At 41.1% G+C, this 26,367-nt stretch overlaps 1 protein-coding gene and 1 long non-coding RNA gene across 3 annotated transcripts in view; one reads left to right on the top strand and one right to left on the bottom strand.

Annotated features, from left to right (window-relative positions):
• The first annotated feature begins 3,013 nt into the window (after positions 1 to 3,013).
• LOC108787655 lies at positions 3,014 to 24,986 on the top strand. The gene is made up of 3 exons (XR_001941281.1): positions 3,014 to 3,798; positions 7,269 to 7,272; positions 24,973 to 24,986. It is a non-coding gene; the product is annotated as an uncharacterized LOC108787655 (long non-coding RNA).
• The window catches only part of AHCYL1 (adenosylhomocysteinase like 1), a 64,273-nt gene continuing 44,258 nt past the window's right edge, over positions 6,353 to 26,367 (bottom strand). Inside the window, exons 10-17 of one of the 2 annotated variants that reach the window (XM_018557258.1) lie at positions 25,830 to 25,918; positions 22,027 to 22,097; positions 19,934 to 20,028; positions 19,341 to 19,439; positions 16,878 to 16,946; positions 9,593 to 9,671; positions 7,636 to 7,756; positions 6,353 to 6,410 (exon numbers count right to left, since the gene is read on the bottom strand). In XM_018557258.1, the coding sequence (XP_018412760.1) occupies positions 6,404 to 6,410; positions 7,636 to 7,756; positions 9,593 to 9,671; positions 16,878 to 16,946; positions 19,341 to 19,439; positions 19,934 to 20,028; positions 22,027 to 22,097; positions 25,830 to 25,918 (630 nt within the window). In that variant the 3' untranslated portion in view covers positions 6,353 to 6,403. Of the gene's footprint in view, positions 6,411 to 7,631; positions 7,757 to 9,592; positions 9,672 to 16,877; positions 16,947 to 19,340; positions 19,440 to 19,933; positions 20,029 to 22,026; positions 22,098 to 25,829; positions 25,919 to 26,367 lie in introns of those variants that run through there. The other variant, XM_018557259.1, reaches the window with a different exon arrangement.

Genomic DNA, 26,367 nt, shown 5'->3' with positions numbered 1-26,367 from the left:
TATATATCTTCGTCTTTTTTTTGTCATGTAAATGCTGTCCAGGTTATCTGAATGCACACTGCTAATTTTAACCCCCAATGTGCAACTTAGGCCGCACTGCTCATCCTAATCCTTATAGGTCATCTTAGTCCGCACTACTCATTTTAGTCCACATTGCTCATCGTAATCCGTACAGATCATCTTAGTCCGCACTGCTCATCCTAATCCTTACAGGTAATTTTAGTCTGCACTGTTCCTCCTAATCCGTACAGGTCTTCTTAGTCCGCACTGTTCATCCTAATCCTTACAGGTCATCTTAGTCCGCACTACTCATTTTAGTCCACATTGCTCATCGTAATCCGTACAGATCATCTTAGTCCGCACTGCTCATCCTAATCCTTACAGGTAATTTTAGTCTGCACTGCTCATCCTAATCCTTAGAGGTCATTTTAGTCCCCACTGCTCCTCCTAATCCTTAGAGGTCATTTTAGTCCCCACTGCTCCTCCTAATCCTTACAGGTCATTTTAGTCCCCACTGCTCCTCCTAATCCTTATAGGTAATTTTAGTCCGCACTACTCATTTTAGTCCACATTGCTCATCCTAATCCTTACAGGTCATCTTAGTCCGCACTGTTCCTCCTAATCCGTACAGGTCTTCTTAGTCCGCACTGTTCATCCTAATCCTTACAGGTCATCTTAGTCCGCACTACTCATTTTAGTCCACATTGCTCATCGTAATCCGTACAGATCATCTTAGTCCGCACTGCTCATCCTAATCCTTAGTATTAATGAGAACTATCAGGGTTGCAGAAGTTGCAGCTGGGACCTGGCTCTGGCGCTCCACCACTGTCCTGAAATCATTAGTCTGTATTGTTTTAGAAAAACTGTCACATGACAATAAACAAAAATGTATCATTACTCGTACTTGTAAGTACTCGGCAAGTACCAGTACTCGCAAAACTGGTATCGGTGCATCCCTTTATTTATATTTATAAAAACAAAATCGTACATTAAAACAGAGATGTAGAAATCCCAGAAGCTCCGTGTGCGCCTTACAAATGACAGCTGCCTCCTAATTTTAGAATTTTTCTCTAGTCTAGTCTTGGAGCTCAAAGGTATCGGTACATGTACTCGTACCGAGTACTGTAATTGGTATCTGTTCAACCCTAGTAAGGGGTATTTCACTGTGAGAGTAGTGAAAGTTTGGAACTCACTACCACATTGATAAATTCGAGAAACTACTGGATGAGTTTCTTCTCTCGCAGAATCTACAGGGATATGGGAAGTGGTGAAGCCAGATAAATACACACACTCACATCCATAGGTTCAGTACCAAGATAAGGGTTGAGTAGAAACCCAGCCCTCTCACTGTGGGATTAAAACTGCCACTTTAAAAAGTCAATTTGTTTTCAATTATAGCCTTCTTCACAGGAGACTATGGGAGTCTACTGCTAAAGAAAATATGTTGCAGGGGTGCTCTCAAGTCCTTGCTGATATTTATGTTACTTTACCAATAACCAATAACTTTACCAATAAAATAATTAATTCTTAAAGCCCATTTCCACTTCTGCAGTTAAATTTGAGAAAACCCTTCTATATGTTTGTTACTGTATGTGTTTGCATGTCACGGCATAATTAAAAATCATTCTTAAAAAATATTTATTACCTTTTAGATGTTTTTTTGTAGCAGGCAACATGGCTGAGACAATTTTTTTTCTGAGCACCTTCACAGTAACCTGTCCTTATAGAACGACTTAGGACTGAAATTTGAGGATTGCGTTCCATAACATACAATGCAAACCCCTCACTCCTCCTAACATGTAGAAATGTGAACCATTAAGAAGTCAAGAAACCCTAACCTAAGGACAAGAAACGTAAACTGTAAGAATAATTTTTTAGCTTATGCTTTGTGAATGGAAACATGTAACAAATATAAAACAAAATATCAAAATAAAATGGCTGCAAAAGTGGAAATTCATTTTAGTGTTCTTCCTAGAAATATTGATTTGATAAACATGTGCGCAAATATTGCACAACATTAAAAATGCAGCTACCATTTTGTATTCTACTCTGCTTTCAGAAAATATACAAGTTTTGGAGGTTTAACCCTTTCGTTGCCAAGGCCTTTTTTCCACATACATGTTATAATCCACATTTTGGGCCTGAAAATGACTTCAAACCCTCAAACATTATATATTTTCTCAAGCCAAGACCCTGTAGAATAAAATGGTGGCAAAGTTTTATAAATAAAACACTGGGGGCCCTAAATTGTTTTCAAGATAAAATATAGCACACTGCTAAAATCAATTTCATTTAATCCCAAGCAAATAAATAATATAATGATTAACAAGTAAAAACCCATTATAAGCCACAAAAAATGCTAAGAAATGTGCAAATGAACAAACTGTTAAACATGTTTTACAGATATCACATGCCCGTATAAGATGTGTACTCCAAGACACCATGCTATTTCAGAGATAAAATGTGTCCATATCTGATACGTGCTCCCAAATTCGCAAAGTTCGCAAATTCCTCTATCTAGAAACACTTTCCCCAACGGAGGCAAAAATCACCAGATAGATGTGACATTATCAAGGCTATTCACAAAAGGGTGAAGAGTATGGAGAAGGCTGGAGAAGTGAACAATCTAGGCTACAATAGGCGATTCAGAAAAATTATCCAAATCAAACTCACTTTCCAGTTCAGCTATTTTGGCCTAGATTGTTCCCTTCTCCTGTCTTCTCCAAACTCTTCACCCTTTTGTGAATAGCCTTGTGTTTGTTACAGATCTATCATAGGGTAGTCAATGGCTTTATTACTTCTCGCATTCCCCAGAAAACTGGCAGCAGCAATGATGCAAAGCAGAAGAGAGACACTCTTGTGCAGATCACTTTTTATTTAGAATAAAAACAAGGCAAAACACATACACAGCACAAGTGCTTTGCCCACCACTACAAAGTAACTTCACCCCACATTGCAACATGCTGTGTGCGTACATTTCCTTGGAGAGATATCATCGTGCCCATACCTCCACAAACACATTTTTCATCACAGACTTCCTCAGGAACTTAGGAATTCTTCCCCTCTGCTTGTTCAATGTGAAAGGGTGATCCCTTCATTGTTATGCTGAGCTTCAGCACTCTTGTGATAATAGGAGGTGTTAAAGTTGTCTGTGTGTTCTTACCCTAGTGGTTCTGTGCACTATACAATCTCCCCCATGGTTAAGACTTGGAAAAGTTTATTTTTTTATGGTAATTATGTAATATCCTATACATTATGAATTTAACTGTGGAAATATATTTAACATATTGTATAGACTAAATTTATACAGAGAGATCTATAAAGCCATCATATACAAGAAGAATCAGACATATTAAAAGCAAGTCAAGTCTTAAATTGGCTTTATTTCATATGTTTATTTTAGATAATCATTAAAGTATTGCATTTTTTTTAGGAATCAAGGTACAAAGTACAATAAATCTTTGACAAGCTGATCTTTAAAACATGCTAAAAAATCACTACTGTGATGTCACTAAAAGTGCCACATCTAAGAGGCTTTTATCTGATTTCAGCCCTTTACTAATGATTTGAGAACAGAAGTGCAGTGATTTTAGATTTTTGTGTTTAGGGAAAAAAAAGGAATATAACCTGTAATAGAGGTGCACTAATAAAAGGCAGTTACTACATGCATTGCAAGAGACTTCTTTAGCACCATCAAGCTGGGTCAGCAGCTGCTGAGTAATACCTCAAGTATATGGCATTTGCTGAAGTTTTTTTCTTCTTCTTTGTATGGCAGAGCAAAGCAATAGCTGACCAAGAGTTGGGTGAAATAAAAAATGATTTCACGAGCTAGAAGATAGTTCAAGTGAATAACGATTAATTGAAGTAACTAAATAGTTCAGTGCTGAGACTTTGACTTCACAGTGTTATGTAGAGTTGAATGGGCTGTACCCATCCTTAGTACTCCCAGTCTAGTAAACCCAAAGGGTTTTTCCATCTCCTTGCACACCTTTTCATTTGAATGATGCAGCTATAATGGTTGCAAGAACTAAAAGCTCCTATACACATATTCTGGGTGTAGCACATATGGAATAACACCTTCAAACAAGAACTGGAAAACTTGTGAAATATTATTACATTTCAAATGACGTTTTATAGGCAAATAAGATGGGAGGTATAGTTACTTAGTAATTTGTTATATTTAAAAATACAAGTATTCAACCTCTCACAAACTCTAGCAGTTTTGGTCCAGAGGAAGGCAAAACAAAACATTCTGGACCACTATGGGTAACAGTTGCCTCTCGGTGAAAATAAATTCCTTCTTGACCCCATAAAACAGTTGTATTAGCGCCACAGATTTTTTTTTAAAAAAAGCATAATTTTTTTTAGTCTAAAATCTGTTTCTTGCAGTTCAATAAGGGACACAGTCAACCTTTGACAACTGGGTTATGCTGCTACTTACAGGAGATTGTACACTGAAAAACAAAGCTGTGAGTCAGCTAAGAATTACTCCTCCCATTTCTATCATACTCCTGTTTTGTGGAAATGCAATAGCAGGAGTAGATCATTAGACATAGGGGTGGGACCTTTATGAACGCCAAGAAATGTATCTTACGGTGAGCTGGAAATGCCCCATTGGACCACTTTCCTTGTGCTTATAATTCACCATAATGATAGTATGTGAGGAAACACTGGATGGGTACTCACCATCAACGCCGAAGCAGGAGGGGCTAAATTGCCATTTGTGACTAGGTCACCCTAAGACAGCAGTATGGATGACAGATCCTGGACCTTGCAAGATGCTGGATGGGATCTCACAGATAGTATGTGGGAGATGTATAGGAGCGTACACAACATATGTCTCAGCTTGCAGAGTGGGTGGTATTACCACCCAGTGTGTCTCAGCCTCAGAGGCACACACACACACAATAGGTTTTATAAGAAATCATCCTCTAGACTCTCTTTGACAAATTACTGTGTCACATCAAACGGATAACAGCCCAATCAGAGACAGTGGGGACACCGAGTGACGGTGCCTGATTTTAAAGGCAGGGGCAAGTTCTGAGAACTCACAGAGTCAGCAGTTCTGGATGGTCAAGGGGGTCTCAGGCAGGGCACATATGCACACTCAAGACAGGCTTTGGGCATACTCCCAAACGCGTCTCCAGGCATGGAAATTCACCAAGCGGGTGTATCACAGCCCTGGACCTGTAATATGCCCTGCAGTACATTAAGTGTCTAGGAGAGCACCGCGCGGAGCCCAGTGCCCACAGGTCACACTAGTCTTGTGGCCTCCGTGGATATGCCAAGGATCAGTTGATCCAGAAAGCTGCAAAATTAGTACTTATGGCTCTGCAGCATTTGTAGAATCTTGATAGAAGATGTCCATTCTCCTGGGACACTAGCACAAAAAAAAACCTGTAGTATGATAAGAGTGGGCGGGGTTATATTTAGCTGACTCATAGCTTTGTTTGCCAGTGTTCTGTGCAGTAAAAAGCAGCATAACCCATGTTTTCTTAGATTTCATCTCTCCTGTGTCCCCTAATGAACGATTAATAAAAATACCATTCTTAATGGTTACACTTTGGAAACTTTTAGTTATAAGAAAACATAGTTGCATATTTGCGATTCCCAGTTGTCATAGTGGTAACGTTCCTCTTGTTTACAAAGTGCCTTGTGTATATGGTGTTGACAGGATGTAAAATATAAAGAAAAAGAGCAAAGATAATGTTTTATTCCTGGTCATAAAATAAATGTGCTAAATGTAAAACAGAATGCGTCAAGTTATCGGATTGCTCTTTTGTTTAGATTGTCCAGCTCTAAATAAAAATAAAAATAGTATTGTCGAGCAGGTCCCATAATAAGGCAGCAAAAAAGTGTATGTGTGCACATATATTATCTATGGTGCAGTCTACCGTGTATACATTGTAATACAGATGACAAGTTACACTTGCATAAAAACATTGACAGAAAAGCTGCACTACCTAATTGTGGGAAAGGATTATAAACTATGGTTTCTATTGCTGTCTGTGACCCCACTGCAAAGATTCTCTTTACTTCCCATGTGGTCACTGGGATAGGATATGAGGGAAAATCTCCCCAACAGGGATACAGACGGCAATAAAAAAAAAATAGACAGAGGTTCTAATGCCCCTCCACTTTCTATCAAAAATTAAAAATGTTATAGGGACAATTTCTGCACCAAGTGTTATTTCCCTCTAGTTAGGTTTTACACTGTGCTTTTGGGAATCAGAATAATAAAATTAAATTAAGTACTATTCCTTCTTATATAACAAAGTAAAAGCATACAAATGGGCACACAAACAATTACAATGATATAATAACAGACACATAAGCGTGGTGGTTGTTCTAATGTGGTCTTGACATTTTACAGATGCCTTGGTATACTGGGGTCCTCCAAGTTTCAGTATCTGGAAAACATTGGCACAAACAAAATTTATATTTACTTTAATACTACAAATAGTATATTTCTGTACTGTTTCACAATTTTATTTCAGTTTTGTCGGGGGAACAAAGTGCAGTTATAAAACATATGTGGTAGCGCATACCCGAAGCAACGTGGACAGCTGTGCCCAATAAGCGGTCCTAGCAAACAATGACTGAAGAGGACGGGAGACCTGTACTGGGTTATGGCTGGCACGGAGGCCCGTGCATCCACTATCACACAGGAATAACCCAGCACAGGGACATAATTACGGTACGGACAGAACCACCAATCGGCCCTCCTGTTAGTGATCCCTGGTATAGGAGGTAGATGGCAGTCTATTGAAAATAGGTTTTCCCAACAAAATTTCCATCAAAAATATATTTTTGCCCACGTAGTGCAATATGTGAAGGTAGGAAGTCCAATGATCCAAGTTGTGCTAGGTTACTATTAGGGATGCACCGATAACGACATTGGTGCAGATACTGGGCATTTTCATGAGTACTCGTGAAAATGCCCCGATACTAAGAGCAGATACCAGCACTTTTTTTACCTCAGCTACGACAGTCATGTTGTTGAGGCCAGTGATTGTGAAACAGAGTGGTAAACCGGTCCTTACAACAGATGTTTTGGATGATTTGGAAGAGGAGTTTGGACAGGTCAGAGTACCATGTTTGCCTGTGCCAATCTGGAGCTACAAGGCTTACTAGAATGCCTTCCATCTCAATACTGCAGATCATACCCAGTTTTAGGGGAATAAAGGCATAGATCAGGTTGTATTCATCCCATGGAGCAACCAGAGCATTCATTGCTTGCGCCAAAAGATCACTGCACCTGGAGACAGATTTGTCCTGTTGTTGAACCTAGAGGGCAGGAGGTCCTCATCGAGCGCCCCCAGCCTGTGACACTGTGGCTACTGTGGCTCTGGAACACTTGGGTGAAGGGACCCATTCCTCAGATCCAAGCGCTGCTAAACTTTTCTGAGTAGAGAAAAGATACTAGCAAATGAAGCATGCTGAGAGCTGGAGGGGTTTACCGGGCCGGTTATTGTTGTTAGTTTGCGTCCCTCAATGAATGAGAAAAAAAAATTCAGGTTCCTTAAATGGTTTAGTTTTTCTGAACGAATTGCAATCACTCACAAAAACAACTGCAACTACATGGCACTATATTTATACAGCAGCATTTTTGGCAGATTCTCAATGGCTACCTACCTGTAATAGTTAGGTTTAAACGGTCCATTCTTGTTGAGTCCAAGATATTTGGCCTGGTCATCACTTAGCTCCGTTAAGTGGGCATCAAAGGAAGGTAGGTGCAAACTGGCAACGTACTCATCTACAAACAAAATAAATTAAAATGTTTGTTGTCTGTATTATATTTTTTAGCACTTAATAAAGTTTAGCATTTAATATTTTTTTTAACAAAATATGCAGTTATAAGATTAATTTGCACCTGTTATAATATGTAATATATAATATCAAGTATTATACAGTATGTAAAGAGGCCTAATAATTACAAAGCACTAGACTATAACTAGGAATAACAAAAAGTATATTCAAAGCATAACACAGCACAAATTAGTCACGTTAACTGTTGCACACTAATGCTGCTACATTTAGTTTGGACATTTGGGCTTCAATGACCTCTGATCAAAAATAGTTAAAAACTTTTTTATTCTTTCAACTTTGTTTATTTACCACCATGGAAACAGAAATGAAAAGCACATTATTATATCATTACAAACCCTTGTTTTAAAGTGTGTTACTAAGGAAAAGCAACAGCCAGTTTATTTAGGTTTACCTCTTCCTTCGCAGTTCTTCCTTTTGCGTTTTGGAATCAGTTCAGAAACTTCTAGGTATCGGTTCTTAAAAGCCTGGCTTTCATGACCACCAAATATAAGTAATACTTTCACTTATCAGCTCTTGCGGCATTTGCTATTTTTCCCATGCCTTGGACGTACAGTACAGAGTGGTTTCTTTCTTGGTGGTTGATGACCGAAATAAAGACACTGCAATTGCTGCCTCCTTCCTCTGAAAATTGGACTGCCTGGCTGTCAAGCTGATTCAGTGCCTTAAATACTTTGAGTCACTCATCGCAGACCAACATGCTAAGAATTATGAATCTAGAGTCAGCCTGGAAACTAATAGTTTTTAAAAGTAGGCAGAGGTGTCCCTAGCCAGGGGGTGTCACCTGCCGGGACGTCATTATGCACGCGTAATGACATCACGTGCACTTAACTGCCGGCGGCCATCTTGGTGATGGGACGCCTGCAGAGAGGAGGGGACGTTCATCTGGCAGGATAAGGTATTCCGCCTGGGTCCCCTCCTCTCTTGTACAGCTGTCGGGCATTCAGATTATTTCAGATTATTGTATTGGATTCTAATAACGTGAGTAGTTTTAAATATATAGGGACAATGCTTACCACCGTTTAAAATAATGGATTTGGGACAATTTTATTTTTAGGTATTTAAATTGATATACTGATATAGGAGACCGGGGGAAGAGAGGAACGGCCAGACCGGGGGAAGAGAGGAACAGCCAGACCGGGGGAAGAGAGGAACGGCCAGACCGGGGGAAGAGAGGAACAGCCAGACCGGGGGAAGAGAGGAACGGCCAGACCGGGGGAAGAGAGGAACGGCCAGACTGGGGGAAGAGAGGAACGGCCAGACCGGGGGAAGAGGAGGAACCGGCCGGGACAGCAGCGGAGGTACGGGGGGCAGCGGAGGAATGCAGCGGTCTGTGTGCCCTCTGCCTCCGCCAACACAGGCGGGGAAAGCAGCAGGGATTTGAAGGGACACAGGCCGCTGAAGCCACAGTTCTCCTAAATGACAGCCATCGGATGCCCGCACAGGCGCCGGCACATACAGCTGTCACTTAGTGTCACCGACTTTACTACAGTTCATTGTACAAAGTTTTTTCACAATGAACTGTAGTAAAGTCTTTGACACTGAGTGATAGCTGTATGTAGTTGTGTCACTACACTGCAGGAGTGCAGGACCTGCGGGTGGCAGAGGAACTAATCTGGGGGGCAGTTGGACCTCGGTTCGTAAGTAGGAGTTGTTCGTAAGTCGGGGACTGCCTGTATATGGGCCTGCACAATCTCACAAAGTGCCACAACCAAAGGTCCACGTCAACATTTTACAAACAAAACATATTACAACCACAACATACCCATTTTCTTTGGTAGCAAATACACATCCTCTTTATAACGGCCTTCTGGAGAATTGTATAGTTCAATTAATGCTAGAGCCTATAAGTAGAAAAAAAACAAAAATAAATGGGGTTATAGTCCGCATAAAAAAAAACAAATATTTGTGTGCCTACAATTCCAGTTTGCAGCTTTTTTATTTTTGCAGTTTGTTTTAACAATGACAGAGACAGGAGTATTAGATTTATGTAATTTTGTAGAAGAAGATTTTTTTTTAACTCGCCATAAAAATTGTTTTCTCCAATTTACATTGAGGGACACAGCTTTCTAGATTCCATACCATGAGTTATACTGCCACCTACAGGAGGAATTGGACTCTACACAAAGCTCAAGGAGCCATTTAACTATGGGCTATGACCCCAACCCTACCAAACATGCTCAGTTGCAGCAAGTAGTAGAGGAAAACAGGGAAAAAGTCTCTACCATAACATAACCTTGGAAAATAGAGGAGTAAACCAAAGCAAATGGCGAGGGAGCAATGTCACCCAGTGAACATGAGAGAAATGGATTATTGGTTAATACAAAAAATAACATTTCCTCTATTCGTTAAGGAACATAGCTCTGTAGATTCCATATTACCGGATGTCCAAAAGCAGTCCCATATGAGCGGCTAGCAAGGTCTTCCAAACAGCAGCAACAACAAGGGTGAAAATGTAGGCCAACAACAAAAAAATAGGAAAAAAAATAAAAGCAAAGTCAAAGAGCAAGCATTATCAGATGCAGCCACATGTACCATTCAAACTTTTATGAAAGTATCAAATAAAGTCCCGATCACAGCCTTACAGACCTGACACGACGACACCTAAAAGGCAAATGCCCATTAAGTACTCAAATACTTTAGTCAAAAAAGTAGTATCCTTATGACAATGGTCTGCCTAATTCTTTTTGAGAATGTAGCGCTAAAAGCTAGGCAACCCATACAAGGGCCATCTGAAATTACAAACAAGGACTCCAAACACCAAAGGAAGCTGTGTGGTTCAAGTAAATCCTAACTGCCTTAACTACATCCAGGAACCATATAAAAAAAACTCCTTAGGGTGAGAAGGAGCAGGGAAGTGTGACAGTAAAACAATATGCTCATTGATGTGTAAGGAGGACACAAACTAAAGGAAAGCGGGAAACAAACAAAAAACAACAACCTTGTCCTTGTGCAGGACAAGGAATATTTATTTACAATGCTGCCATTTCTGAGACCTTTCTGACCAAGCAAATGTGCTGCCAAAAATGCAAACTTTTGAAATAAATTTGCCAAATATCTCAAAAAGGTGTGTTAAACAAGGGCTTCTTTAGTACCTACATAACCAACCATACTCAAATCCCACAGCTTCAGGGGTGGTCTTACAGGAGAGGTAATGTGTCACTCCTAGTATAAACATATGCACCAAGGAGTGATTTGCCAAAGGCCGCTGCAACAGTACAGACAAGGCTGGCACTTGGCCCTTATTTGTGTTAGGGCCCAAGTGTTGATCAACCCCCAGCTGTAGCAAGGAAAGGAGCCTGCCAACAGAAAAAGGATGGGGGAATGACCCCCAAACTCTCGCACCAGCCAAATGACTCCATCAAGGTGCCGAGACAGACCTTGTTTAACATAGACTAATGAACCTTGTGCATTGTAGGAATGAACAATTCCAGAATGCCTGTCTCTCAGCACCTGGGCTTTAACATCAAAGGCATAAAAGCCAGCGAATGACAAGCAGGGTGCCAAATTGTTTTTTGGCCAACAGATCTGGACATTCATGGGATGTTGGTGAGTAAAAAGCCTGAGTGGGAAAAACATGTAAATCAGACAGCAGTTGTCCCATGGGGCTACTAGAGCATGTACTACATATGGCATGGAGAGCAGCGGGGATCCAGAGAAGCAGCGGGAGGAGCGGACATGGCGATCTACCAGTGATCGCTAGGCGATCGACTGGTAGATCGCGATCGACCTTGTCGGCACCCCTGGCATAGAGTCTCTGGAACTGGCTACAAAATATGAATAGTGACACCATAAGATCCACATCTGGCATCCCCCAATGCAGGCAGATCTGACAGAACACCTCCTAACGGAATGACTATTCTCCAGGTTCCAAGCGTTGATGACTCAGGAAGTCTGAGTTCCAATTTTCTACATGGGTAATGTAAATGACAGAGATTGCTAGAACATGTTGTTTGGCCCAAAGGAGAATGTGCTCCACTTCTCTGGCAGCTGCCAGACTTGCCTCCCTGATGATTGCTGTTAGCCAAGCCAGTGGCATTGTTTTGAGCTGTGAGGGTGACCGGGTTCCCTGTGCCAACAGAGAGTCTGGCACACCTACATTGCCAGAAAACCTTGCAACCATTGTGACAAACCTTCCATTTCAAGAAAGAAACCCATGCTCTCCTCCAGGGCTGGGGATTCTTACCTGTGGACTCAATTATGACAAATCACGGCTTGAACTATCTTGCTTTGCATGTAATGAGTCTCATATATTAGTTTCACCTTTTAAGTTGCATTAGTGAAATAAATGAACTTTTGATCCATATTGTAATTATTCGAGTTTCACCTGTATAGTACCTCCTTGTCCAAAGATAGTGCATATTTTTCCCTTAATGACAGGCTCTTCCTCTGTGGACATCTCATGTGGCACATAGCACTGCCTTAAAAGAAGAGTCTATCAACGCCAGTGTTCTAATGCAAGATCAATAGGTGACAATCCCTCAGCTGCCCCACAAGATCACAGCCTCATAAGTTTTTTTTTCTTTGGAAGGTAAGTCCTTGCCTGCTTGGGGTCCAGAATGAGACCCATGTTTCCCAGGTGGCAGAATAGATTTAGGGACGACCCCTTGATGTTCAGCAACCAGCCAAACTGCTTCAGGGTCCACAGAGTGTATCTCATGTTGGAGTTTAGATGATGATTGAGTCCTTATCAGGAGATTGTCAAGGTATCTGATGATCGAGTTTCCCTAAGCCCCAAGAAAGGATTGCGGTCAACATTTAGGTAAACACCATGGGGGGAGGTCAGCCCGAAAGGGAGGGGCACAAACTGAAATGACTCTTGTCTACCACAAACCTGAGAAAATGCAGGTGCTCTGGGATTTTGGCGATATCCAAGTATGCATCCCTATTTTCATGAACAACTGATTGAATTGACTCTATCCTAAAATGTCCTTCATGGGCACTATAAAAAGGTTTACCCCTCTGGACAGTGTATTGTGTGTAAAGGCAGAGCTGGTGTTTAGTGATTGTGTTTTTTTGTGTTACACAGAATCACAGAGGGGGGCAGCTGTTAACAACATGCTTTACAATCTGACCACCGGAGCCAAACTGAGTTTCCTGTGGAGAAATTCTGAATTTGTAGGATTCAGGCCTAATAAAAAATTAATTAAAAAATGATGAAAGCCTGCAATGTGAGTCAAAACAATGAGCTCATATATACATCATCACTGCACCTCTACATTACCACAAACCATGCAATGCGCTGATCCTGGCGCATTGCATGGTTTACTTTATTCTTATGTTAGAACAAGTGACATTTCATTAAGTTCTATGGGCACAGTGTGGTGCAATTTAGTTGTACTATGTTGCAGTCCGCTGCACTGAAAAAAAAGTACTGCATGCAGAAATGTTTTTCAACACACATAGCCGCAATGCAGTGGTGCGAACTGAGGCCATCTGAAACAAGGCAATTGCCATTTTTTTTCATTGGGGTTGCAGGGGAAAAAAGGGCAGCACAGCCCCAATGCATTTGATGTGAATCCAGCCTAAGGCCTGGTTCACACTGAGCTTTTTCTGCCTTAAAAAATTGCCATTCATTTCTATGGCCCTGTTAACATCTGAGCGTTTTGTCGCAATAAGCAAAATGCCTGTCGCTGGAAAAAGTACTTTTTTTTTGTTAGCATATTACAGCTTGTTTTGGCCCCATAGACTCAATAGGAAACGCTTGAAAAGTGCGTTTTCTGTGTTTTTGCACGTTTTATACGTGTTTGCTCATTAACATCAATAAGCTACAATCTGCTCACAAAAACACCCGTTTTGATGTATGCGCATATAACGCGCAAAACCATGCATCAATAATGCCTAGGTGGGAACCCAGCCTTCGAGCCAAACTATAAACAACAATCACAGACCCTACAAACAAATGTTTAAACGATAATTAGCCTCCTCTGTCTTCTACCCCAGCCATTAAGCAGAGATCTAGCTAGTAATTCAGCCATTTCAAATACTGGCTCAGAAACCCATTCCAGCCTTTACATGTACCCTCCCATTGATCTGTCCTTTGTCAGCACATGTATGTGCCCTTCCTAGTCTTGCCTCATTCTGCTCTTCGTTCTCAGTCTTTGACCTACCTTCTTGGTTTCTACTTTGCTCATATATATTAACTGTTTCGCTCATCTTGACCTAAGGCCAAATAAACACACACCTTACCTTTACTCTATTAGCAGTATTCATTATTTCCACAGACCAAGCACATCTGAGAAAACCTAATTTTAAATCATAGAAAACGGCCATCTGCAACTATGCTTCCAGCTCCTTTCCTGTTAGGGGGCGTTAACAGTTAATGCAACCCTCCCTCAACTTTTTTTTCTAAACGTAAATCTGCTGTGGCCGCGCTTTCAGACTCTCAAAGCGTGCACCGCTATGTGGGTGGCCGGAGTGCTGATGAGCGGAGAGAAGCTCTTGTTGACACTGCACAGCACATGGAGGAGACGGGGAGGCAGATAGGAGAGAAAGGGCTCCGCAGCTGCGCGTGCCTGAATGGCAGGCACAGAGGATGGGGACGGGGAGGTAGGGAGAGACCTGCGGGGACAGAGCTGCTGCGCATGCCAATATATTCGTGGACTCGTAGCAGCTCTTCAGAAGTGCTGTCAGCCAAACTGACGAGATCAGTGGGGAGGATCCAAACAGTATTGTCGGGATCTCTCCTCACTGCTGCACTTAGCCCCGCCCACCTTCTTAAACAAACTATATCATGCTTAGGGTGCATTTTGGCTAATAGGAGTAAATTACAATATTTACTCCTTTAGCCTAAGGAATACAAAATTGGAGATAAGCTTGGACCCCATAGTTCTCCTTTAACAGAACAAAAACATAAGCGCACGACTGATACTTAGTCACTGGAAAAATCACGGGCTATGAATTATGGTGTGCAGGCTCTCACTGACAGGGAGAGGACCCTGTGAATTCGAATGGTAAACAGAAAAAAAACAAAAAGAGAGAGCGCTACTACCTAGAGAAAACTTGTATTAAGTGGCATCTATTCATAAGAGAAAGAACAAATATATGTAACTTATGGTTGGAAGTCTGCAAATGTGTCAAGGATGGTGAAACAATGACCGGTATTCAGAGGGAGTCCAAAGTAGAATACTGCAGCAGTGTATGGATGAGGGGGCGCTGTGAAAGATCCTAGCGGCACGCGTGCACGGCTGGCCAGGCCGGGCCACGGCGGCTATGGAGGTAGGACCGCGGCGGTTGTGGAACCGGGACCGCGAACGGCTGTGTTCGGTGCGTGTATAGTGGAGTCAGATCGGTGGGCAGAGTATCGACAGGACGTCTGAGTGGGTGGAAGCTGTGCACAGACGGGCTCGCTTTATCGTGACGGCTAGAACCTCGAGTTCTCCAGAGAATCTCTAAATAGAGATTCACAGTTGACTCCACTATACACGCACCGAACACAGCCGTTCGCGGTCCCGGTTCCACAACCGCCGCGGTCCTCCCTCCATGGCCAGCCGTGCACGCGTGCCGCTAGGATCTTTCACATAGCCCCCTCATCCATACACTGCTGCAGTATTCTACTTTGGACTCCCTCTGAATACCGGTCATTGTTTCACAATCCTTGACACATTTGCAGACTTCCAACCGTAAGTTACATATATTTGTTCTTTCTCTTATGAATAGATGCCACTTAATACAAGTTTTCTCTAGGTAGTAGCGCTCTCTCTTTTGTTTTTTTCTGTTTAGTTCTCCTTTAAGATGATCTTATTTTATGTTCCCATACGATCCAAACGACATGTGGCCTCCGTGCCTCTCCATCTCCTTGTGACTTCCTCTGATCAGATTTACACTCTAAATGGAGATGCACATGCTCTTTTAATCATAATACTCGGGATCTGTTGGTCATATAGAACAGGGACTCTGCACGCACCGACAATCATTTCATTACATTGTCCATTTCAGAGCTGTTACTCGAAACTTCTCTGCGCTGGATTTGCTGTGCACTCCTATGTATCGCTTACCGTACAATGGTTAAATTGAGATTGTGTCTTTCATGTATATTGTTACGTTTCAATAAAGATGTTTTGATTAACAAAAAAAACATTTCCTTGTTTCTTCCGTTTGTGGCACTCTGCTTCAGAGGCTGACTGAATGTGGCTCCAGTGGACCAAATGGGCCATCAACCACTGTCTCACTGTAACCACTGATTGTGAAACAAAACAAGTGCTTAGAGAACATGTAAGCTGCCAATGCTGACCTCTCCTGAGAATGCTAGTTGTCCTGTTATCATGTTGTTTCAATGGTTTAAATATACCCAGAGGCACTAACCAAGAAGAAAGTCCTGACTTTACTATGGCTTTCCAAACTGCATGCTTGTTTCAAGTCAGTTATTAACAAGTTGCGAGACAAGAAATTGCCAGACAACTAGCATTTCATCAGGAGATGCCAGCATTGGAGCACCCTTATTTCACTTAGTATATGTTTCCTTTAAAGTGCAGCTTTCCAAAATACAGGTATAACACTACTTACCAGTACCAACTCCCAGGCAGCTGATCTAAGTTCTATTGCAGTTTTTCCACTTTCCTAGGCGAATTTGGGAAAATAGAATTACCCCCACCAATCTTGGGGGGGTATTTACATTTTCATAAATTCACCTGCTAAAGTGGAATTACCCTATAAAAGGTTGCTTTTATTTTCATAGGGAAAGCATAGTGATTTTTTTGTGAGCATATTTACATACTTGCTCTTTTTTTTTATGCAAAATTTGTAGTTTTTCGACGATTAGCAAAGTCAACACTCCTGATTTGTATAATTTTTGCAGGTAAATTCCTTAAAAAGTATTGAAGTCCAAAAGATCAGCAAGGCAGCCAGGAAACTAGCGCTTTCAAAAGATGCCAGAAATGGTAGCCTCCCCATTTCTCTTATTACAGGTTTCTACAAAAAACTGCTGTCTGCTACAAGGTGCATGCTCCTGGAGCTTCCAACTCCCAGCCGTTACACTCAAATGCTGGGCTGTTCCACAGACCTCCCCTATTTTATTTCAATGCAGTCTAACAAGATATCTTACAACTTACCTCTGTAGTGGCCGTTATTGAAAGTACAAAAGTAGGAATAGTTGAACAGCTCAAATTGAGGAGGCGGCCCTGGAAAACAGGAGATATATATTTAATGTAACAAACACTGTACAAATATTTGTATTTAAGCACATAAGAACTTCCTAACACTGCTACTTGTTTGTAAAAGCCATCAGCATAATAAAAGGCAAGAAATACATTCTCTGTTATACTTAAAGTAAACACATACAGCGCAAATTAAAACATGCCACATTTTCACAATTCTATTTTCCTAAAAGTAGGTTATGTAGGTGTACATCCAAATGTTGTAAGACTAACAGGGTTATTCACAAAAGGGTGAAGGGTTTGGAGAAGGCAGGAGAAGTGAACAATCTAGGACAACATAGCCGATTTGCAAAAATTCTCAGCCTTGTTCACTTTTCAGTTCAGCTATGTTGTCCTAGATTGTACATTTCTGCCTTCTCCAAATCCTTCACTCTTTTATGAATAACCCTGTTTGTGTTATTAGTACGCTTGTTAGATTTGCTGTTTAGATAAGGTACACTTATCTTCTCCAGTGGTTTTTTTTTCCCCCTTCCCCACCAAAACTTCAGTAACATCTAGACACAAGTTCCTTGGTGCTTCAGCCAAGTGGTTTATTAAACTGAGAACAATAGAGTTTCTGCTTGTCCTTAATCAGAATTTTGGCACCTAAACTGTTGAATGGTGTTTCTCCAGCCATTTTGTTCTCTCTTTATATCTAACTAGTTTACAGTACATCCGTTAAAAGATAAGTTCACCGTTTGCAAAAATGAAAGAAATGCATAATTAATAATATATAAAAAAATATGCATTTCTTTAAGATTTGCATTCAAGCCTGGAAAGCATTGCAATTGTGATCACTCGATCACAGCTGCAAAGCTCAGGCAACTGCACATTCTCTCCCAGGCAGAGCTCGTACGGAAGGAGTTTCAGCTAGGAGAGATGGGGAAGGACGACTGGACTTCAAACTGCATTAAATCACCCTTATACAGCGTCCAGCCGTCCTCACTATAAGTAGATATTTTCGCATCTACCTAGAGGGAGGACGGCTGGACGCCATATGAGGTGATTTATTGCAGTTTGAAGTCCAGCCGTCCTGCCCCTCATCTCTCCTAACTGAAACTCTGTACCTCCGTACGAGCTCTGCAGTTTGAAAATGTGCAGGAGCCTGAGCTTTACAGCTGTGATCGAGTGATAGACCCACTAATCGACCCATGGAGGAATGGGACAAGAACAGGCAAGCAAAAGCAATTATAAGTCTGCTAGTGGAAGACGACCAAGCTTATCCACATCAGAAAAGAAAATACAGCTAAAAGGTATGTGGGCTGCATTACAAAAACTGCATTAGCGTTCAAACCCAAACAGTAAACTATATCTGCTACGCAAGCTATATAAGATGAGGCTAAAAAAGTCCAGAAAATGCGTGAACATGTGAATGCCATGCCGAAAATTGTAGAACAGCTGCATGCAATTGGAGAGTAAACCACGTGGTGACATTACTGCTATGCAGCCTTCCAGAGTCATACAGTGCTCTTATTATCACTCCAAAAACCAGACCCGAGTATTTTGCTAATACTAGAATACACCAAAAGGTAAATAAAATCGATGAATATGACAGAAGGAAAGAAAATAAGCACAATGAAGCTCTCCTCCCCGCGGGCAGGAGAGCTCAGCCTCCAGTAACACGGCTGACAGCGGACTCCTCCACCGCACCGCCGGCTCGGCCTCCTGTGACAGCTGTTGTTTTCTCCACACACTTCATCCCGAGTCTCTGCCTGTTACAAGAGGCAGAGCAGGGCAGTGTGGGAGGAGAGAAACTAGAGATGCACCACAACTTCGGCCACAAAATGATACTTTCTGCATTTTGCTCAAGGTGCCATTTTCGGCCGATATGTTTCAGCGACTGAAATTTCGATGCATCCCTAATTTTATTAATTTCATCCAGAACTATAAAATCTAGTTTAAACAACAGTAACAATAGTATTAATAAATTATATATTTCAATAATGCCTACAACTGTGTTTGCAGGCTTCATATACATTGAGCCACTGTCAGTACTTATAAAACACTAGACGTCGAACTATCAGCCAATTGCAGTGATTTATCTACTACAGTGGCCACACTGAGGGAGTGGTATAGGTATACAGGATGGGCCCATAGTAATGTTTTTTTTTACATAATCTACCTAGTACATCCAAGGTGCACAACTGATTAGAGCTGTGGTTATAAGCCATGTGTGCTTTGCTCCATGCAGAAGCTTAATTTTTCTCTGTCTTGTTTTAAAGCTACTTTTTTTAAATCCCTTTTGTACTGATATGAAGAATCTACTATCAATGTTAAAAATTGACAACCTGATTATGGACATTTTGCTTTATACCTGCATTTTGTATTGGACTGATTGAATATTTTCTATGCATATGCAGAATGTCTCTGCATGATTACCTCAGCCAGCAGTACAATTCTCTTTCCATCAGGCCAGATTACATGATCCACCTGAGATCGTATACGCTCCCATGTAAGCTCAGGAGTGCGAAGACTAGTCTGAAAAGAAGAAAAAAAAAAAAAAACGGACAGTTATTAGTGAACTATAAAGTCAAGTCAATGGTGTACATGCCCTCATTTTTTCATAAACAGTTAAAAGCATGCACTCCTAAGAGACCCAACGCAGTGCCAACAAATACACAAGGCAATTTACCCTATGTCCTATGTCTTCAGTGCAGCGCATTGGTTTGTGCTAAAAATAATAGGACACCTCATATTTCTTACGCCGTGCACTGCATTATAACGCATTGCCATGCATACAGTTAGATGAACTGTTAGGTTGTCAGGATTACTAAAGTTAAATAAAAAAAAAGAACCCAAACACTTTCATGCATTGTACAACACATTGCAGTACATGTGCACAGTGCACCTTGACCTGCTGGTGTTAAGGGGCCCTACATCCAAATGCAACTTTTTTTGTTTTGAACTATGTCAAAACAATCCATGCTGAGTTGATGGACTGCTGTTACTATGCTGGGTAGTATATTGCTTACCACATCAATCTCTGTATTAGAGTGTCCCATATTACATACAATGCAGCCATTCTTCATACGATCAAGATGTTCCCGTGTAACCACATTTTTGTTACCTATTGGATAAAATTGTAGGAATAAGTGATAAAGATTTCCAATTAGTTCCTTTAAATCCAAATTCACCTTTCCAATGTATTTCATGTCCACTACACATAACAATATATAACTACACATGTGTTATTTATTTCTTAAGTACTGTATTTGTACCTGTATAATCTATTGATCCCGTTTCACCAACTCTTTGTTTACCAAAAAGGTTGCCTTAGACACAATGAGGGGAATTTATTAAAACTGTGACAGACAGCATCTGGAGCAGTTGCCAATGGCAACCAATTAGCTTCTATATTCAGTTTGTGCAGTTAGGCTCTGTTCACACCTAAGCGTATTGTCGCTCGTGGCACAGCGCAACAAAACGCTCGACCCCCAGAATCCCATTCAGTTCTATGGCCCCTGTTCACACCTAGGCGTTTTGTTGCAAGCAGAAATACACCTGTCGCACAAATTACTACATGAGCTACTTTGGGGCAGATTTCAGCTCGTTTTGTCTCCATAGACTTGAATAGAAAATGCCCAACAACACGCGTATTGCGTTTTTTGTCGCCCATATGACACAGCACGCCGTGCCCTCCCCCTGTCTGAAAAGCATTCTGGGATACAAAATGGAGGAGAGCACAGTGTGCAGCTTTGATGCAGAGGGCTTCAACCGCCTCATGCAGGCACAGCCCTCCTTTTAAGAACCTAAGGATCCCATTTATAAAAGCAAGACCAAAAAGAAGAAAGCCTGGTTTGATAGCGGGAATAAAATGTGAACAGAATGGGAAAAGCATGGCGCATAGAACATATTCACAATCCAGCTCACTGCAAACACTGTCCTCTGTGCTTTTCATTGGATACCTGACAATCTGCCAGCTGAAAACACACCTAAAAAACGCTTCTAATAAGCCTCAAACCGCTTTAAATTGCGCACAAAACGTGCTTAATGCATAATTAATAATATATTAAAAATATGCATTTCTTTAATATTCGCATTCAAGCCTGGAAAGCATTGCAATTGTGATCACTCAATCACAGCTGTGCAGCTCAGGCTTCTGCACATTCTCTCCCAGGCAGAGCTCATATGGAGGTGCGGAGTTTCAGTTAGGAGAGATGGGGGAAAGGACGGCTGGACTTCAAACTGCATTAAATCACCTCATACAGCGTCAGTGCAGTTTGAAGTCCAGCCTTCCTTCCCCCCCATCTCTCCTAACTGAAACTCCGTACACAATTGCAATGCTTTCCAGGCTTGAATGCAAATATTAGATATTATAATATATATCTATCATAAGAAATGCATATTTTATATAGTATTATTTATGCATTTCTTTAATTTCTGCAAAAGGTGAACTTATCCTTTAACACAGTTATTTACTAATGCCACTTTTCATGACAGCTCATATGCAAATTTAATAGAGGATACAAAAACTTACTAATAAGAGTGTTCAAAGCTCACAACAGTAAACTTGCTCTGTAGAGAACTGGCACGTCAAGCTTAGGAAGCACTCCAAAGCTTAAAGAGAACTATGGGGTAACCATTTTTTTCCATAGTTCTCTTTAGGATCACGGGAGGACATATACTAACCTCCTCCCATGACCCAAAGCTCAGTATATAGCTAAGAGCGCTGCAGCCGGGACGGATCCCGACAATACTGTTGAAATCCATCCTGCTGGCTGATTAGATAGGCAGAGCCCGCTGTCGGCAGTGGAGGATCGGAGGGGGGAATCCCTGAGGGGAGCGGTGACTGAAATCACTGCTCTCTGCAGGGAGATGATTGGGAAATGAGCGAGCAGCGGTATGTTTTCGCTCACTTGCCGATCAATAGAGCCGAAATGTGCCAGTTTCATTGTCACACGTCGGCTCAAACTATGGGGATGAGTCTAGTTCACTCACCCCATAGTTCCCCTTTAACTTGCCAGTTCTCTAGTTGAGCTAGTCATGGTAGTGACACGCATGTCCCTGGAAACATGTTAGATCATTTTTTAAATTGAAAAAACCCAGCTTTTGTATACCTGGTTACCTGTACAAGTGATGACTACATCCATCTGCCGTATAACTTCATTTAGTTTAACCACCCGAAAGCCTTCCATGCTGTATGAAAAAGAAGACATTAACATTGGCATATACATCTAACAAACTACATGAAATTAAAAATTAAACAGAATAAGATGATGCATACAGTAATAATATTAAAATACAATTTAGAATGTCATGTCTATATGCTACAGGTAATAAAGTCTTATAGCAACCTCTTATAGTTCGGTATTTTAAGTATAACTATAGACTTTTTTTGTTTGTTTTGGATAGTGGAGAGGGATTATAACCCCGTCAGGTTGTTTTTGCTGTCTATGTCGCCGTTGGGGGATATTCACCCTATCTATTTGTGCTGGTGACAATTATCACGTGAAGGTAAAAGAAAATCCCATATTTTGAGTTGTCACCAGAACAGGAATAGAGGGGATATCCCCCAATGGGAATACTAGTTCTGGTGACCCTGCAGACAACTAGAGATTTCCTTCACTATAAGACAGGAAATTAAGCAAATTCTCCCCAATGGGTCAAAAAAAAAAACGGCCATTTTTAATTACTTTTTATGCTTTTGACAATGTTAAAGCACAAACATATTACGATGATGATTAAGATATTATCAATCTCTCCAGAGGGGGCACCTACACCAATTCATAGTTAAATATGTTAAAAAATATATTTTAACATTTCAAAGATTTTCACAAAAGGAGAATCAAACTATCGTATGGAGTGGATCAACAACAGCACTTCCATGTAATTAGGTTGATAAACAATGTGCCTCTAAAGCTTGCTATGATTTCCATTAGCCATTAAAGGTATAGCTGTTGGCTCACTGACATTGTTGGCATAGTACAATTTTTATCCCAAATCTTTCTCTCCTAGTGCTTTTATTTCCGCTTGTCCCCAAGGAGAAAAAAAAGCTGAGATATTTTATTTTCTTAGCCCCTGTGACATCATCACAGGGACTGAAAATATCCTGCAACATAAGAAGCTGGGAGGAGGGACCCACAGACCGTGTCTGTAAGCAGTCTTTTGGGGTTGTGGGTGATCAGTTGTCTGATACCAAAAAGAAGAAGCACTCACAGATCTAGTAGAGTGTGCCTCGACAGAAAAAAGTGAGACTCGATCCTTAAGACCCCATGCTTGAATAATGATTTGGAATGAGAAACTGGTTATTCTTTGCGGGGATTATCAGGGGTAAAGAGGAATCTGTCTCTCTAATGGAAGCAGTGCCTGCAAAGTACAAAAAGCACAGCATGAACTACATCTAAACAACGAAGGGAAATCTCCTTCAAATGTACTGGGCAGGACAGAAGGACAGGACCACAATGTCCTGGTTAAGGTGTGGGGCTGCAACCAACTAATCGATTAATCAATTATGAGAATAGTTGTCAACTATTCTCATTATCAATTAGTTGATTGGATCCCCTAGTTCTCTCCTTCATGCTGGGAAAAGGGCACAGCAAGCAGTGGGCGGGTGCAATGCCATCTTATCCTTATGCATGACCAAAAAACATTCTATACAAGACAAAGCTGCCACTTCAGTCATATGCCTTGCAGAGGTGCTGGCGACAAGGAACGCAACCTTGTGAGTGGAAAGAAGAATATCCCTCAAAAGGTTCAAAGGGGGGTTTTTGAAAGCAGATTAAAACTTCTACACGAGACACCCTGTACAAAAGTCTTAATCAAAGAATAGGAAGTTAGCCATCTTTGGATTAAGATTGCAAACACTGAGTTCTGACCCTTAAATCGTATTTAGGGACAATTGTTGATCCATGTATGCCTTCCATATGCGATGGTAGATCTTCAGGAAAGTAGACTTCCTGGCTTTTAACATCATAGGTAACACTGAGACAAAGAAGCCCCTGTCCTTTAGGACCTGGGTTTCAACAGCAATGCTGTAAATGTCAGCACCCATGCAGGATGGTAAACTAGTCCCTGGGAGAGAAGAGCACTTGTCCACATCCAGCTGGACTAGTTCGGAACTATGAGTATCACTAGAATGCCCTCCATCTCTATCATGCAGCGTAGATGAGGAAAAAATTTCAGAGGATGAAAGGCATAGGTCAGGTTGTACTGTTCCTACCGAGCTACCAGAACATCCAGTGCTGCCACCAGCAGTAATTTGCCTGGAGTTCTTCTTTAACTTTATACTGCCCACTCTCATCAGGAACATCAAATCTGCAAGAACTGGGTAAGATTTGGATGCCACAGAAAGTGGTGTCAATGATGGTAATCTTTAAAATACAAATTTGTTTTTGATCTACATGGGTTGTGTTATGTTTTTGGGCTCTCTTGCTATTAAAGTGATGTTAAACTCTCACAGTGTTTGTATAAAATCAAGGTAGTCTTTGTGTGTTTCTCCATTCTGTGCAGCCCTTTCTTTAAGATTGTTTATCTTCTTAGTGCTGGTCGGGACTTCTGTTCTGAAGGTGACTTCATTCTCTTGCTGTGTCTGATAGAGCTCTCATCTTCGCTCACTAGACTAGCTCTTTTATTTTTTATCCTTTTTTTTTTAACAAACTTTAATTTTAAATGTACATAAACTGTGGAGCAATCTCAAGGCCTTTTTTTTTCCATGTCATGTTGAATTTTGGTTGATTGGTCATTTTACATAGTAAAAAAGCACAGCCAACCATTACAAGCAGGATAGGTAATCTAAATAGCATTTTAGGTGTTTGTTTTTTTTCATAGACTTTAAAAAAAAAAACTTTTCTTAGCAAGTGAACAATTTTACTTTCTTAATAACTTATCTTTTGACCTTGCACCAATATTACCCTCCTACAGCTGCAAGCACTAACACATGAGGATGACTCTCACAGGGCCGCTGTCAATCAAAAGAGGAAGCGTTTCTACAGAGATCGGGCTGCCTGTGCTTCTGATTGCATGGAGGGAGACTCCATCAGACACAGAAGATTTTAAAGAAACAGCTGCACAGAATGAAGAAACACAGACTACAGCAAGTCTCATATAGCTGCATTGATTTTATTTAACTGTGGAGTTTCAGATCACTAAGCTTTAGAAACATTTTCCAACCTTTGTCAGCATCAGTTCATCAGAGATTTAAGACTTCTGCCAAATTATAACAGCAGTGATCCTGCCACTTTCAGCATTACAGTGTACAATCTTTGAAAGATGTGTTACCTACTTGCTACACCAATATATATTGAAGATACATCTTTTAGTTCTACCACCTTATTGCCTTCTGGGTTTTGAAGACAAATCGCTTCCTTTCTCATGCTCACCTACAGATGACTGTGTTGCTGGCTACCAAGAGATCCACATGAAACCATATAACTGTTCTTTCCAAAATGGCAACTCAAATCATTAGACAAGCATATTTTTAGCCTGCAGTGTAAGCAAGCAGTGTGTACTATTGGGGGTTTTTGTAAAGAGAGCATGGTCATTTAAACTTCGCACAGACAGTATGTTTTATGGTCTTTGGCTAGTCCAACTTTTTTATTAACAGGGCAGAGTAGCATGGTAGTGGTTGGATTTGCTGATCTTCTATGTGCTCAATTGTATTTATTGAGCTGATATGCTCTGCTGATGGTTATATTTGGTTGTTTTTAGTATATTCCAGTTATACTCAAGATCAAGTGCGGTAAGGCACAAGCTCTGCTTCTGTAATTCATTTGTGAGAGATTGTGGATTGCCCTTTGGAGTTCTTATCAGCCCCAGAGGGGAAAAAGTGGCATCACAAACTTCTAAATTCATATGGTGCTATAGAATTATTTATTCTGTCAAGAATATTATATTTTAAAGTGATTCTAACTGTAATTAATTTCATCTTACCAAGCTTGTAGTGCACAGATTGGGTCAATTTCTGTGATATGCACAACAGCACCTAGGGCCTTCAGAGCTGCACTGCATCCTTTCCCAACCTGCATAACAACACATAAAAAAAATTAGAATATGAATACAGTTGTTTAACAGAGTCCGTTTACAATTGTAGAGCCGGCTGTCTGCTTTTACAATAGAAACAATTATGGTGACTCAGATGTCGCCAGATGGCTTCTGCGGGCCAGTAAAGGGTTTCCCGGGCTCCGCTGCCCGTCTTGCGGGCCCGAGACCAGCATGTCGAGTGGTGACAGGAAGCTGGAGAGGAGAGCGGCGAACCTCCGTTCATCGATCTCCTCCCCGCTCTATGGGACCGGTAGCGACACGCATTGCATCGCTTCTGGTCCCTGAGCTGTCATTGCTGGGCTACTGGAGCCGAGCAATAAGCTATTAAAGAGCGATCTGCAATTTCAATAGCTTATGTAAAGTGGAAAGGTATCACTAGGGTACCCCCCCCCCCGTGCAGCCACCTTACATTTATAAAAAGGGGGGG

Source organism: Nanorana parkeri, unplaced genomic scaffold (assembly GCF_000935625.1).
Source record: "Nanorana parkeri isolate BGI_ZX_2015 unplaced genomic scaffold, ASM93562v1 scaffold276, whole genome shotgun sequence".
In the NCBI taxonomy this organism is placed as follows: Eukaryota; Metazoa; Chordata; class Amphibia; order Anura; family Dicroglossidae; genus Nanorana; species Nanorana parkeri.
The sequence above is the reverse complement of the archived record's forward strand: the minus strand, read 5'-3'. Positions and strand labels throughout refer to the sequence as shown.